Here is a 12,076-nt window from a genome sequence, read left to right on the forward strand (position 1 = left end):
CCATGTACCACTCGTACCAAGCAAGGTATCGCTTACCCTCGGCTGACTTGAAACAAGTCATGAAGTTCGCAGCCATGTGTCTAATACAGTAAGCGTGGAACTCCCTAAGAGGATGCCAACCACTATCTTCGGCATTGAGTGCAGCCTTGATGGCTTGCGATCTATCGGATATAACCAACAGGCCTTCTTGTGGGGTAACATGGCATCTCAGATTAGTAAGGAAGAACGACTAAGACTCCGTACTCTCAGACTCCACAATGGCAAAAGCAATAGGCAGGATATTGCTGTTGCTGTCTTGTATCACTGCAATAAGCAACACCCTACCGTATCTGCCATACAGATGCGTGCCATTGACGGAAACAAACAGTTTGCAATGCTTGAAAGCCTCAAAATAGGATGGGAAAGCCCAAAATACTTTGTTGAACATGCTACAGTCGCAGACCAGAGATGCCCGTTGTAGTACGTACGGCCTGTAGTTCACAAGTAGTTCTCAGGAAACAACTCTGCAGCACCTGAAGCAGTTTTGACACCTTGTTATATGACTCCTCCCAATCCCCGTAGATCTGAGCAATTGCCTTTTGCTTCACCATCCACACCTTTTTGTAGGAGGATTTGAAGTGATAGCTTTGTTGGACCACACCTTGCAGGACAAGGATGCTGACGGATGGGTTGGACTATACCAACGGTAGAATGACTTTGCAGATGAGACTGCTATCCAACTGTCAATGGTCCTGGGACATGGTGGTTGTTAAACAAGTGTGGACTCCATCAACCTTACAGACCTCCCTAATGAAATAAAACAGCCATGGTTGGAAACTGCTTAATATATAGCAACCATAAATGAGTAAGTACGCCTCAATTAAACTTGAACTCACCAGTATCCAAGGTTCTGTCGAAGGACAACGCGGAGACTCCATGGACACCCATTTGCAGCTTGACGACAATGCACAAGGTACTTTAATCGGTATGATTCGATCACCCGGTACTCAGCACTCCTGCGAATACTGTAGTTCTGCACACCTTGCATCACTGCATCTCGGCATTTGAATCTGTGATCGACCCAAAACTCTATACCACCGTCTAGGTTGTAATCCTCTTCCTCCATGATGAAAAATGAAGTTCTCTCATGCATGGCGTCCAGATCCAATGTATGATAGTGACTTGGTACATTTGATAGTGCCAGAATTGGGTGGGGAAAGGCAAAACATGGTGCACCGCTGTCTTGGCGGGCGTCTTTGGTACAAACTCCTCCTCATCGCCCCCTTCAGAGGAATCACTATCGGCAACGTACTCTTCGTCGGAGTCTTCCTCACCCACCTTCATGTCTTCCACTGGAATGGCGACATGAATGAGTGGTGGTGCGAGAAGTCGGTCGTCCTGAACACATAGGTCGAATGTACAGAACCACCACCACCAACATCTCCAACCTCGACAGACAGCTCCATCACTTGTTCCGTCATGATTCTTCATAGATGTCAAACATGAGTCGCACATGCTCGTCCCCCAGAAGGCGAAATAGTCGAAACCGGAAAACTCCATTACTAGCGGTGCTAGCAACCTATACCCCACCCTTCCAACCTCCCTCGTCCCTGTGCCACCAAAGTTGCTCAATATCAAACTCTTCAACTTGGACAACGAACTTACATGCCAAATGGGCAAGAATTTCGGATTCTCACACTCAAATATCACCCTATGGTTGCCATTTCTCATACGACAATTGGGGTAAACACACAACTATATATAGCCATTTTTGCCTTCTTTTTGTGAGAAAAACAGAAAGAAAAAAGATATGAAATGTATATGGAGAATATCTAAGGATTGCACATCCTTTGATAGCTGCTTAAAATTTGTCTTATTGTATCTCATTTACATTATAAACGCAATGATTTAACATGTATCTCATTTACAGTGTAAACGAGATAACTTTGTACGAGATAATATTTCGTTTAAAATGTAAACGAAATAAGACGTGGAGACGGATTTTGGTAAAAACTTTTAAAATGATTTATTTTAATAATTAATACATTTATTTAATTTATTTAAACAAAAAATCTTTTTTGTTTTTACTACAAAAAATGTATTAAATATAGTAAAAGTAAAAAGAGATTTTTTTAACAATTTAATAATACTGAAATAAATTCTAAACAAAATGTAATTTTTCAATTTTTTTTAATTTTTAATATTATTATTGTTATTTTTAAAAATTTATTAAATATACTAAAAAATAAAAAAATTATTTTTATTAAAAAACTTTTCTAACCACTTAGTATTAATCAAACAAATTCTAAACAATATAACCTTTTAAATTAATAATATAATAATTATAAAAATGATAAAAACCGCCAGAACCAATTTTCATGATACTCTCTATTTTTAAATCAGTAAATCAAAGTATCAAATTCAAATCCGATTTCACCATACACCGAAAAAAAAATCGGATTTCACCAGAGACATTCTTGAATCCTAAACCCTCGGAGACGCTCTCCGGCCTCCGCTCCTCCTGTACTGGCCGCCTCCGCCGCCGCTTCTTCTCCTTCCCCTCACGTTCGCTTCGTATTTGCTACTTTAGTGGTCGGTGGTGCTCCATCGTTGCCTGCGCTTCTGCTCGGTCGTCCTAATCCGCCATTCGCCCCTCCTTTTGCTCTGCCATTTCTTCCGCTTCCTCTCTGTCCTTCTCGTACATCTTCGCCCTCCATCTCCGTCGCATCTCGTTCAAAATTAAAATTAACATTTATTATGGCTGTTAGTTACCTGTTTGTCACTTAGTCTGTTATTCTATCAGTTTTAATAATTTGATAATTGATACTCTGTTATTGATGTTACTCGGTTGATGGTTGTAGATCGTGGCTACTGAATGATTCTGAGTTGGTTTGAGTTTTGGACTTTTTTCAGGACTTCTGAGAATGCGTCAAGAAATAGAACTTTTAATTGTTATGAGCAGGATGTCTGAGAATGCATCAGGTGTTTGATTAGTTTTCTCTGAGAAGTTCTCGTAACATTCCTTTCGTTAATTAGCATCCTTATGGACGAACCCTTGCTGCAACGCCTGTCCGAACTCGGCATTCAACTTGCCCACAGAACTCGACCGAACAAGGATTTCATTGTCAAATCGCTTCGAGTAAGCATCATCCTCCCTCCCTACCCGCATTCTGTACGTGACATGCGTGCTTCAATTTTCTATTCTTTTTTGTTTCTTTTCTGTCCATTTTTTCTTTTAAAATTCTTGCTTGGTTGATATTCCTTGTTTTTCGGAAGTGGAAATCGATGCTATTACCATCAATTGTTTTTTCAGAAAGTCTCTTACCTTGCTACCCTAATTTAAGAAACAAGTTGTTGATAGTACAGTAGTAATCCAAGTTAAGATGAGGAGTCTTTGTTATTTGGTTTGTTTATTTTATCTTATTTTAACTTTTTGCACTTGAACAGGAAGCTGTAAATGCTTTGTGTAAGTTAGAGCAGTCTCCTCAGCCGCAAAACGTTAAAGAAGCGCAGGCTGCTCAGAAACGAGAATCTGCTTTGAAGCCGCTGGTGGATGCTCTTTGTCGTGGTCTGCTTCGACATCCTGATAAAGATGTTCGGCTTTTGGTTGCTATTTGTGTCACGGAAATTTTGAGAGTCAAAGCACCAGAACCACCTTTTGAAGACAAGTATTTAAGGGTACTCATTATGCATAAAATAATTAAATACACATATTATTATTATTGTTAAGGCTTGGGTTGTTTGTTTTTGTGTTTGCATAGGGGATCCCTTATCCCCAATTTGTATTATTATTATTATTATTATTATTATTATTATTATTATTATTATTATTATTATTATTTCGGGCTTGAGTTGTATTCGATCTTTTGTGCTGATTGGAAATGTATTTCTCATTCAATTTCAGGAGGTTTTTAAACTCATTGTTAATTCGTTTGCGGATCTTGCTGATATTGCAAGCCCATACTTCTCAAAAAGGGTTAAACTATTGGACACTGTGGCTCAATTAAGGTGTTGTGTGATAATGCTGGAGATTGACTGCGTAGATTTGGTTCTTGAGATGTTCAATATTTTCTTCTCTGTTGTGAGGTTGAGATCTACCTTTCCTTTCATCCTCTTTTTACTTGGCTGTTTTATTGGATTACATTGTGCGCGATTCAATTTTGTTATAACTTAGGTCTTGTTATATTGTCATGTATTATCCATGTTAACATTATCATATAGTGATAGAATGCAGTGGTTGGGAGATTTATTGTTCTTGACCTTTGATGCTTTTCCTGTGCAGCATCCACTGCTTTAGTAATTAACAGAAACTTTATGTGTATCTATATTATTAATTATAATTGAAGAGTTAATGACACTTAATCTACTTCATCCCTTTTTGCAGCGATGATAGCCATGATAGTTTGATTTATTCCATGTCTTCTATAATGCTAAACTTGTTGAATGAGAGTGAGGAGGCTTCTCAGCAACTGTTGGAAGTGATTTTGCGAAATCTTATAAAGGGGAAAAAGGTAAGATATTTTTTTATGTTCATGCCTAGCTTTGATGCTTTATTTGGTTACATACTTGAGCAAATTTTTAAGGAGTACTGTACTAGCAGTGTGCTTGAATTTCCACTCAATTGTTTTGTTGCTAGTGATGCTTTCACAGTTTCACATAGATGAATTCAAGTGTTAACATCAGTTGAAGTAGCTTCTATTAAGGCTTCATTGAATACATGGGTTGTAAAGTTGGGCAAAATTCATCATTGAGTTGTTGGACAAAGCATCAGTGTACTATACTACTATAATATCAGTAATAGTAATTGAATACTTTATGCCGGATGTCCACCTTAATTGCTGGGTATAATGGCTCTTAATTATAGAGTACAAGTGCATAAGACATTTCTTTCTTTTTTTTTTTCATCCAAAAAGACATTTCTCTTGAATTAAATGAAAGATAGCTTGTTTCATAATCTCACTTGGCTGTTACTTACCCAACAACAGGATGCAACTTCTGCTGCTTATCAACTAGCTGCATCAGTCATCAAAAGTTGTGCAGAAGAGGATGCACTGAACTCCCTAGTTTGTAGGTATCTTATATCCTGTATACATGCCCGAGATGCTATGGTCAGTGAGCTTAAAGAATCATATCATGAAATCATATTCAAGGTTTTTCAATGTGCACCTCAAATGCTAGTTGCTGTCATCCCAAGCTTAATTGAGGAATTGTTGGTATGTACACTTCAACCATTTTGACACTATTTATTTTCTTCATATGGATTGATGAATTGATGCCCCCCCCTCCCCCCCAAAAAAAACAATTATTCGACCCACTTCATAGGCTGATCAGGTTGATGTTCGGATAAAATCTGTTAATTTGGTTGGCAAGCTTTTTGCACTCTCTGAGCAGCTTGTTGCACAGAAGTATCACGATCTTTTTGTGGAGTTTTTGGAAAGATTTTCTGATAAATCTGTGGATGTAAGGATTAGTGCTCTACAGTGTTCGAAAGCTATTTATGTGGCCAAACCTTATGGGACAGAATCAGATGAAATTATCTGTAAGCTGCATGACATATGTTTGTTCTTGATATTTTTTACTTTTCATTGCGGTAAAGCAGTTTTGTTCGATGTACATAAAATTAACTTATGATAACTCTTCAACCAAGCAGCAGCTGTTGAAGACCGGTTGCTGGACTTTGATGACCGAGTGAGAATGCAGGCAGTTCTTGTTGCCTGTGATATTTCCAGGTCAAACCTGAAACTTGTTCCATCCAAACTAATATCTCAAGCCACTGAGAGACTTCGGGATAAAAAGGCATGTGCTATTGAATACTTTTTCTTGCTGAGGAACAAATATAGGAATCCTGACTGGTACAAATGCTTTTCCAGATATCCGTCAGAAAGAGGGCCTTGAAGAAGATGATTGAAGTGTATCAAGATTACTGCACGGAATGTTGGAAAGGCAGCATGACAATTAGCGACCACTTTGAGAAGATTCCATGTAAAATTATGTTGCTTTGCTATGATAAAGATTGCAAGGAATTTGGGTGAGCTTAAGTACACTAGCTTGCTAATTAAATAAGAAAAAATAGAGTTTGTCAAATATAAATGTTTATTTTATATATTCAGGTCACAGAACATGGAATTTGTTTTTGCTGATGATTTGTTTCCTGAGAACCTTCCTGTAGAGGAGAGGACAAAGCACTGGATGCACATGTTTTCACTTTTTAGTTCTCAACATGAAAAAGCTCTGCTTACTATTTTGACTCAAAAGAGAAGGTACTGACCAATGCACTATGGTGAACAGGATGAAGATGCAGTGTTACTTACAAGTTGTTCTTGTTTTCAGGCTACAAAATGAAATGAAAAATTATCTGGCTATGAGGAAGAAATTGAAGGTACAAATATTGAATTACATTTACAATGATTGAATGTGAGGCATGCCTTTAGTCTTGTTTCCTTTTTTCTTTTGGTGTTTAGAAATAGGTAGAATACAAAGTTGTGAACATACCAGTGGTGGAAAGTAATATACAAGTATTGAAAGCAAGTTAATAAGTAACAGTTGTGGAATAGATGCTTCGGGTTTGTAATTGCTGAGTGACACATCTGGGTGTGGAAAATAAGTAGCTTCTAATACAAATGTATCTAAGATAATGATGAGGATAGTTACGAAGCTTGAATTCGTTGTGTACTTTTGTATGACATAATGGAGCAAGAATGAAGGTTACCTAGCCAATAGCAATGTCTTGATCATTATTTGGCCGATATGCTGTTTACATGCTTTAGATTGAATTACCTCCTATCCACTGATTTGATGTCTATCATACATTCCAGTTAATGAAGTCCTATTGCAGTTTTTCCTTTTTGATAAAAGAATATCATTAACGTAGAGAGGAATGATACAAGAAGATGGAAGGATAAGATATCCTTCTTACAAGAGAGAAAAAGGAAGCTATCAATGAAGTGTAGCTTTTCTATCTCTCAACATGTTTGTTGGGGTTTGTCCTTTGAAATCATTATCAGCTTTACATCAAAATAAGGCTAAACATTGAATCTCATCCAATGAAATTCGCTTGTCCAAAAATTTATAATTGAAGGTGTGAATTTGGCTCTAACGAAATGCTCCATTCCGTGGTGTATACTATGCATTGCCACAGATTTTGCCAACTCCCACCAAAGCTACCAACCAAAGTATCCCATAAAAAGTTAGGCATAAGACAACACGAAAACAGATAAAATTTAGATTTTAAATTTCCCACTCTACATTAGGGGAGAAGCTATGTGTTCAAATTGTCATTGCTATTAATTTTGTTGAGCACAATTTTCCAGATGAAGGAGTTGATTTAGAGGGAGTTGTGAACTTCTAGATGGATTTATCAAGGTTGAAAGAGGCTTAGATTTAAATACTAAGGAACTTCAAATACGATTTACAACTATACACGCCAGGTGAATCAATAGAAGACACCTCTTATCATGGAGGACAAAGGAACATTATCATGGAGAAAAGAATGAATAATTTAGTGGACTCTATCATGTATTCTGTGAAAAGGGTAGATGTCCTAACAATATGTAGAATCCTATTTAGTATAGAAGTTTTGGATTAGGAGTTTCACAAGGAAGATAGGTGATAAGGAGTTTAACAACAATGAGAAAAGCTTAGAATAAAAGGAGTCTTCTATTCAATGGTCTTCCAAAATGTTAAAATGTGAACCATTACCCATGGTAAGCAAAGGTTTGAAGGTAGCATAACCTTGAGTAATGAACTTTTAGAGGGTAGAAATTGTATGGATAGTAGAATTAGCATCCCTTACCATTCTTTTCCAAGTCATACCTACTCCATAAAACATGATGCGATATATGTGAGGCTCTCAAGGAAATTGCCGTAGACATTCCACTGTCAATATAGTGTTCCTAGACACTAGATTGTCAATATTCAAGCCTCCTTTTGTGGCCTACAACAAGTCTCCAAAGCCAAGTTCCCAACTCTTGTACCCAAAGAACCCCCAACAAGAATCTTAATGTATTATTTGTTTGGGGATTTGGGTAATGCATTAAGAAGATTAATTATCGAACAAAAATTATGGGTGTCTATTTTGGTGCATGTCCAAATTTTTCCCTGAATGTAGTGTAATAATAATAATAAAAAAAGCATCTAGCGTTGTAGGGTCCGGGGAAGGGCTGCACCCAAAGCCAAATACTATTGCTGGAATATTTTTGGTTTTCTTGGGATCCTTTATTTTAATCTTTTAGTAGATATGTTTACATTTTATAGTATACGTTGTTTTCAAAATTTTGTTAAGAAATGTTGTTTTGCTCATACATTTTCTTAAATAATCTTTTATTGCATATTTCTCTTTTTCGGGTGTAGTTATATTAAGTAAATCCACATTAGAAGAGGTTAAAGTACAAATAGATTGAACAAAGATATGCTCTATGATAGGGTATTGTGACAACATTTGATCTATGCAGTTGATCCTGCCTAGTAGCCGAATGCTTTGTTGTTGATAGTTAATAATTTAGGACTTAAATGATTGATGTCATAATGCTTGAGACAGCTCCTGTGCTTTCAGATCATAATTGTTATTCGGGAAATAATAGATCTTCTATTCTTTTTAACATATTTTCAGGGAGTTGGTTCTGAAGACCTACATAAGAAGATTGAAGATATTCTTGCAGAAATGGCTGAATCCTTCCCGGATTGTCACAAGGCTAAAGAGGGCCTTCGCAGTTTAAACTTGAGTAAAGATAATAAGTTGTTTAAATCAATTGAACAACTATTGGAGAAACAGACTTTTATAGTTAGACAAGCCAACCAAGTATGTTTTCTAGTTTATCCTATTACAGTTCTTGGTTAACATTATTTAGTTTTTTTATAACAAAAGAAGGAATTTCATTAAGGTATTGAGTGAACAATACAAAGGAGCGGAGGAAAGGAGTTCCTCCCAAACCAAAGGAAATACAAATTAAAAGAAAACACACACACAGACAAACTTTAATGAACTGCAGCTTTATAATCTCTCATGATATCTGAGAGGGAAAGTCCTTTTGCAAAACCATATGCTTTATGCCATATAGATGCTAAACACCTAATTTTATCCCAAACTACTACTTTCCTAAGAACCTGTCATTAGAAGTGTGTAGATTACCTATCATAGGAGGGTGTTTACTAGTCTTTGGGTGCAAAAGAAGGGGAAAGAGGTATATACAAGATAGCAAGGCGTTGAGAAAAAAGGACGAGAGAGTTGGATTAAGTTAAGTGCATTAAGGACAAGAATGGTGAGATTTTGGTCACATATGCTTTAACAAAAAGTGGAAGAGCTACTTTCACAATTTATTTAATGAAGGACATGAGATTTTTCCGTGTTTTGGTCGTTAACATATGAGGGAAGAAGACCAAAACTTTAATTATTAGGAGATTTGAAGAAAAGAGGTGCTAAGACGGATGAAGAAAGGTAGGATAGTAGGCCTAGGAAATATTTGATTGAAGTTTGGAAAGGTTTAGGTGGGAAAGTCGTCGGTTGGTTTAATCAAACTTTTCAATGAGATTTAAAGTCTAAGAAGATGCCAAATGACTGGAGGAAGAGTATTTAGTTCCTATCTACAAGGATAAGGATGATAAACAACATTATGGAAACTACAGAGGGATTAAGCTCATAAGTCATACCATGAAGTTATGGGAGACAGTTATAGAACGAAAATTGAAACAGGAGACACAAGTTCTTGAGGATTAGTTTTGTCCAAGTTCAAGGTGGTGTAATAAAGGAATTTCCCATTGGTGTAGAACTACATCAAGGGTTATGTCTTAAATCATATCTTTTAATATTGGTTTTGGAAGTGCTTACCGAGCACATCCAAGAGCTTGTACTTTGGTGTATACTTTTTGTCGATGACATTATTCTATTCAAAGGAAAATTTAAGTCAGAAGCTATATTTGTTCAGAGAAGCTTTAGAGGTGTATGGTTTGCACATAAGTCATAGGGGAATATATGGAATATAAGGACTGTAAGTTCGGCATGATGAGGGAAAACACCAACACAAAAGTGAAACTTTGAAAAAGCACCCTACCACAGATAAAGAGATTTAAGTATCTTGGGTGTATTACACAGGACAATGGAAAAATTGAGGATGTAAAACATAAGATTCAAGCAGGTTGGTTAAAGTGGTGTCTTGTTTTATATAACAAAAAGTACCTTTAAAACTTAGTAAATTTTGTCGCACTGCCAATAGACTAGTTATGTTATATGGAATGAAGTGTTGGGTGACAAAAAGGTGAACATGAACATAAGTTTAGTGTGACAGAGATGAAAATGTTTAGATGGATGAGCGTACAAACACTGAAACACATTTATAAACAGAATAAGAAATGGGCATATAAGAGGGAAACTCGGAGTAGTATCTTCTGTTGAAAAGATGATAGAATTTTGTCTCAGGTGGTTTGAATATGTGGGGAGAAGATCGGCAGAGCATCCGGCTCAGAAGCTGGATCGGCCGCGGATAGGCAGGTAGTGAAAGGAAGAGGAAGACCTAAGAAGACCATACACGAAGTAGTCAAAAGAGATCTATGTGTAAACAATCTCACTGCAGACATTATACCCGATCGGGCACAATAGCGTCGCTTGATCCTTGTAGCTGACCATATCTATTAGGATAAGGCTTTGTTTTTGTTGTCGTTTCCCTTTATTTGAGATAGTAATTATGCTGGGTATGTAGTTCAATGTATATGTAAAACCATGAGCTGAGGAGGTTTTTCCTCAAAAATTCACAGAATAATCCTTGTTTAAAAACTGCCAATATGACCACCTCTGAAACTAACCATAGCTTGTAGTTGACCAGCAAAATTTGAATCTCTTGAAGCAACGTGAGCCTAGAGCTATAACCATAGCTTGTAGTTAACCATAGCTTCTAGTGTTCTCTACTCCTGTTGCATGAGTCATGATTCGCTTTTCGATTTTAGGAATGGAGTGGGATTTTGATCTGGTGTTGATAGTAGTAACAAAACATCGTATTTGCTAGAAAGGCCAGCTATGATAGCAGAAACATGCTCTTGTTTGGAAATCAGACTTCCAGCGGATGTGAGAGCATTGGTAAGTGCACAGATCTAAGGATGTACTTGTTTAATAGTTGTGAGGTCTTCGCAACGTTGCTGAGCTCTATCTCGAGTTGATAAACATGAGCTCAAGCCTTTGAGGAGTAGAGCTTGAGCTTCTCCTAGCCTTGGCAAGTAAAGTCATGGTCGATGATGAGAGTGAGAATTAGCCTCAGCCATATTGACATTGTGGGGCAAGTAATGACCATTTGCCGTATTTCTCCTCCCAAGTACCGCCTTTGGTTAGTCATACTGGTCAAGGTGAATGGTGCACGATCGATCAGGCTGTATATATAGTCGCTCTTGATGGCAGCCAGAACTTTGCGGTGCCATAGAAGAAAGTTCTTTTTATCGGGTTTGTGAGAGTGGGAATCGGTGGTGGAGTCACTGATGATGGGGGATTTTTTATTGTGGCTTGATGCGTTGGCACTTTTGGGAGCTTATGATACCATATTAGATCTTAGTGTGTGTGTGTGAGAGAGGGGGAAAAGAGAGAAGGCGGGGGGGGGGGGGGAGGGAAACACGGAGAGATTATGAATATTCTGTAGCAATAGCTTGTATAGGAAGTTACTCGGGGGTAGATTTCTTATGTATGTGATATAAACCCATAATATTTTTCATAATTATTGTTCCCTTTGTGGTTATTACTTCATCTTTTGATATTCAATTTTTCTATCTTGTTTTATTTCTTTTACAGGATGTTCTGCTGGGAATGATTGGAGACAACCATCCGTATCACGAATTTCTGCAATCAATCTTCTCCAGATGTTCAAATAACATTTTCAGCTCAGAGCATGTCCAGTATATCTTAGATTTTCTGTTGAATAACCAAAGTGGAAATAATCACTTGGAGGATTCTTCTGTGGATCTTCTTCTGGTAACTGAAGTCGCTACTTTCTTTTATTTAATTGCTCTCTCTCTCTCTCTCTCTCTCTCTCTCTCTCTCTCTCTCTCTCTCTCTCTCGGGGGAGATTACAACCATTTTATCGCCTTTCAACAGTGAGTACTAGCTATGGTTTTTTGTCTACTA

General features: G+C 37.3%; 2 protein-coding genes across 9 annotated transcripts in view; one reads left to right on the top strand and one right to left on the bottom strand.

Moving 5' to 3' along the window:
- Window positions 1–229: 229 nt before the first annotated feature.
- LOC140175113 (uncharacterized) lies at window positions 230–1,027 on the bottom strand. The gene is made up of 2 exons (XM_072202040.1): window positions 876–1,027; window positions 230–470 (listed from the first exon to the last, which is right to left on the bottom strand). Exons 1-2 carry the CDS (start codon window positions 1,025–1,027, stop codon window positions 230–232), a joined length of 393 nt encoding a protein of 130 aa, XP_072058141.1.
- A 1,317-nt stretch (window positions 1,028–2,344) lies between these two features.
- The window catches only part of LOC112710954 (sister chromatid cohesion protein PDS5 homolog B), a 32,637-nt gene continuing 22,905 nt past the window's right edge, over window positions 2,345–12,076 (top strand). For 6 of the 8 annotated variants that reach the window (XR_011865713.1, XR_011865712.1, XR_011865714.1 and 3 more), the window contains exons 1-13: window positions 2,345–2,677; window positions 2,893–3,118; window positions 3,427–3,657; window positions 3,884–4,065; window positions 4,364–4,490; window positions 4,965–5,192; window positions 5,302–5,518; window positions 5,630–5,775; window positions 5,850–6,007; window positions 6,090–6,239; window positions 6,310–6,358; window positions 8,588–8,776; window positions 11,744–11,923. Coding sequence is in view for 5 of the 8 variants with exons in the window: in XM_025763444.3 (XP_025619229.1) it covers window positions 3,023–3,118; window positions 3,427–3,657; window positions 3,884–4,065; window positions 4,364–4,490; window positions 4,965–5,192; window positions 5,302–5,518; window positions 5,630–5,775; window positions 5,850–6,007; window positions 6,090–6,239; window positions 6,310–6,358; window positions 8,588–8,776; window positions 11,744–11,923 (1,953 nt within the window). In the remaining 3 variants the exon portion in view is untranslated. Of the gene's footprint in view, window positions 2,743–2,892; window positions 3,119–3,426; window positions 3,658–3,883; window positions 4,066–4,363; window positions 4,491–4,964; window positions 5,193–5,301; window positions 5,519–5,629; window positions 5,776–5,849; window positions 6,008–6,089; window positions 6,240–6,309; window positions 6,359–8,587; window positions 8,777–11,743; window positions 11,924–12,076 lie in introns of all 8 variants that reach the window. The other 2 variants (XM_025763445.2, XM_072202943.1) reach the window with 1 other exon arrangement.

The sequence above is a fragment of the Arachis hypogaea genome, chromosome 9, assembly GCF_003086295.3.
Source record: "Arachis hypogaea cultivar Tifrunner chromosome 9, arahy.Tifrunner.gnm2.J5K5, whole genome shotgun sequence".
Lineage (NCBI taxonomy): Eukaryota > Viridiplantae > Streptophyta > Magnoliopsida > Fabales > Fabaceae > Arachis > Arachis hypogaea.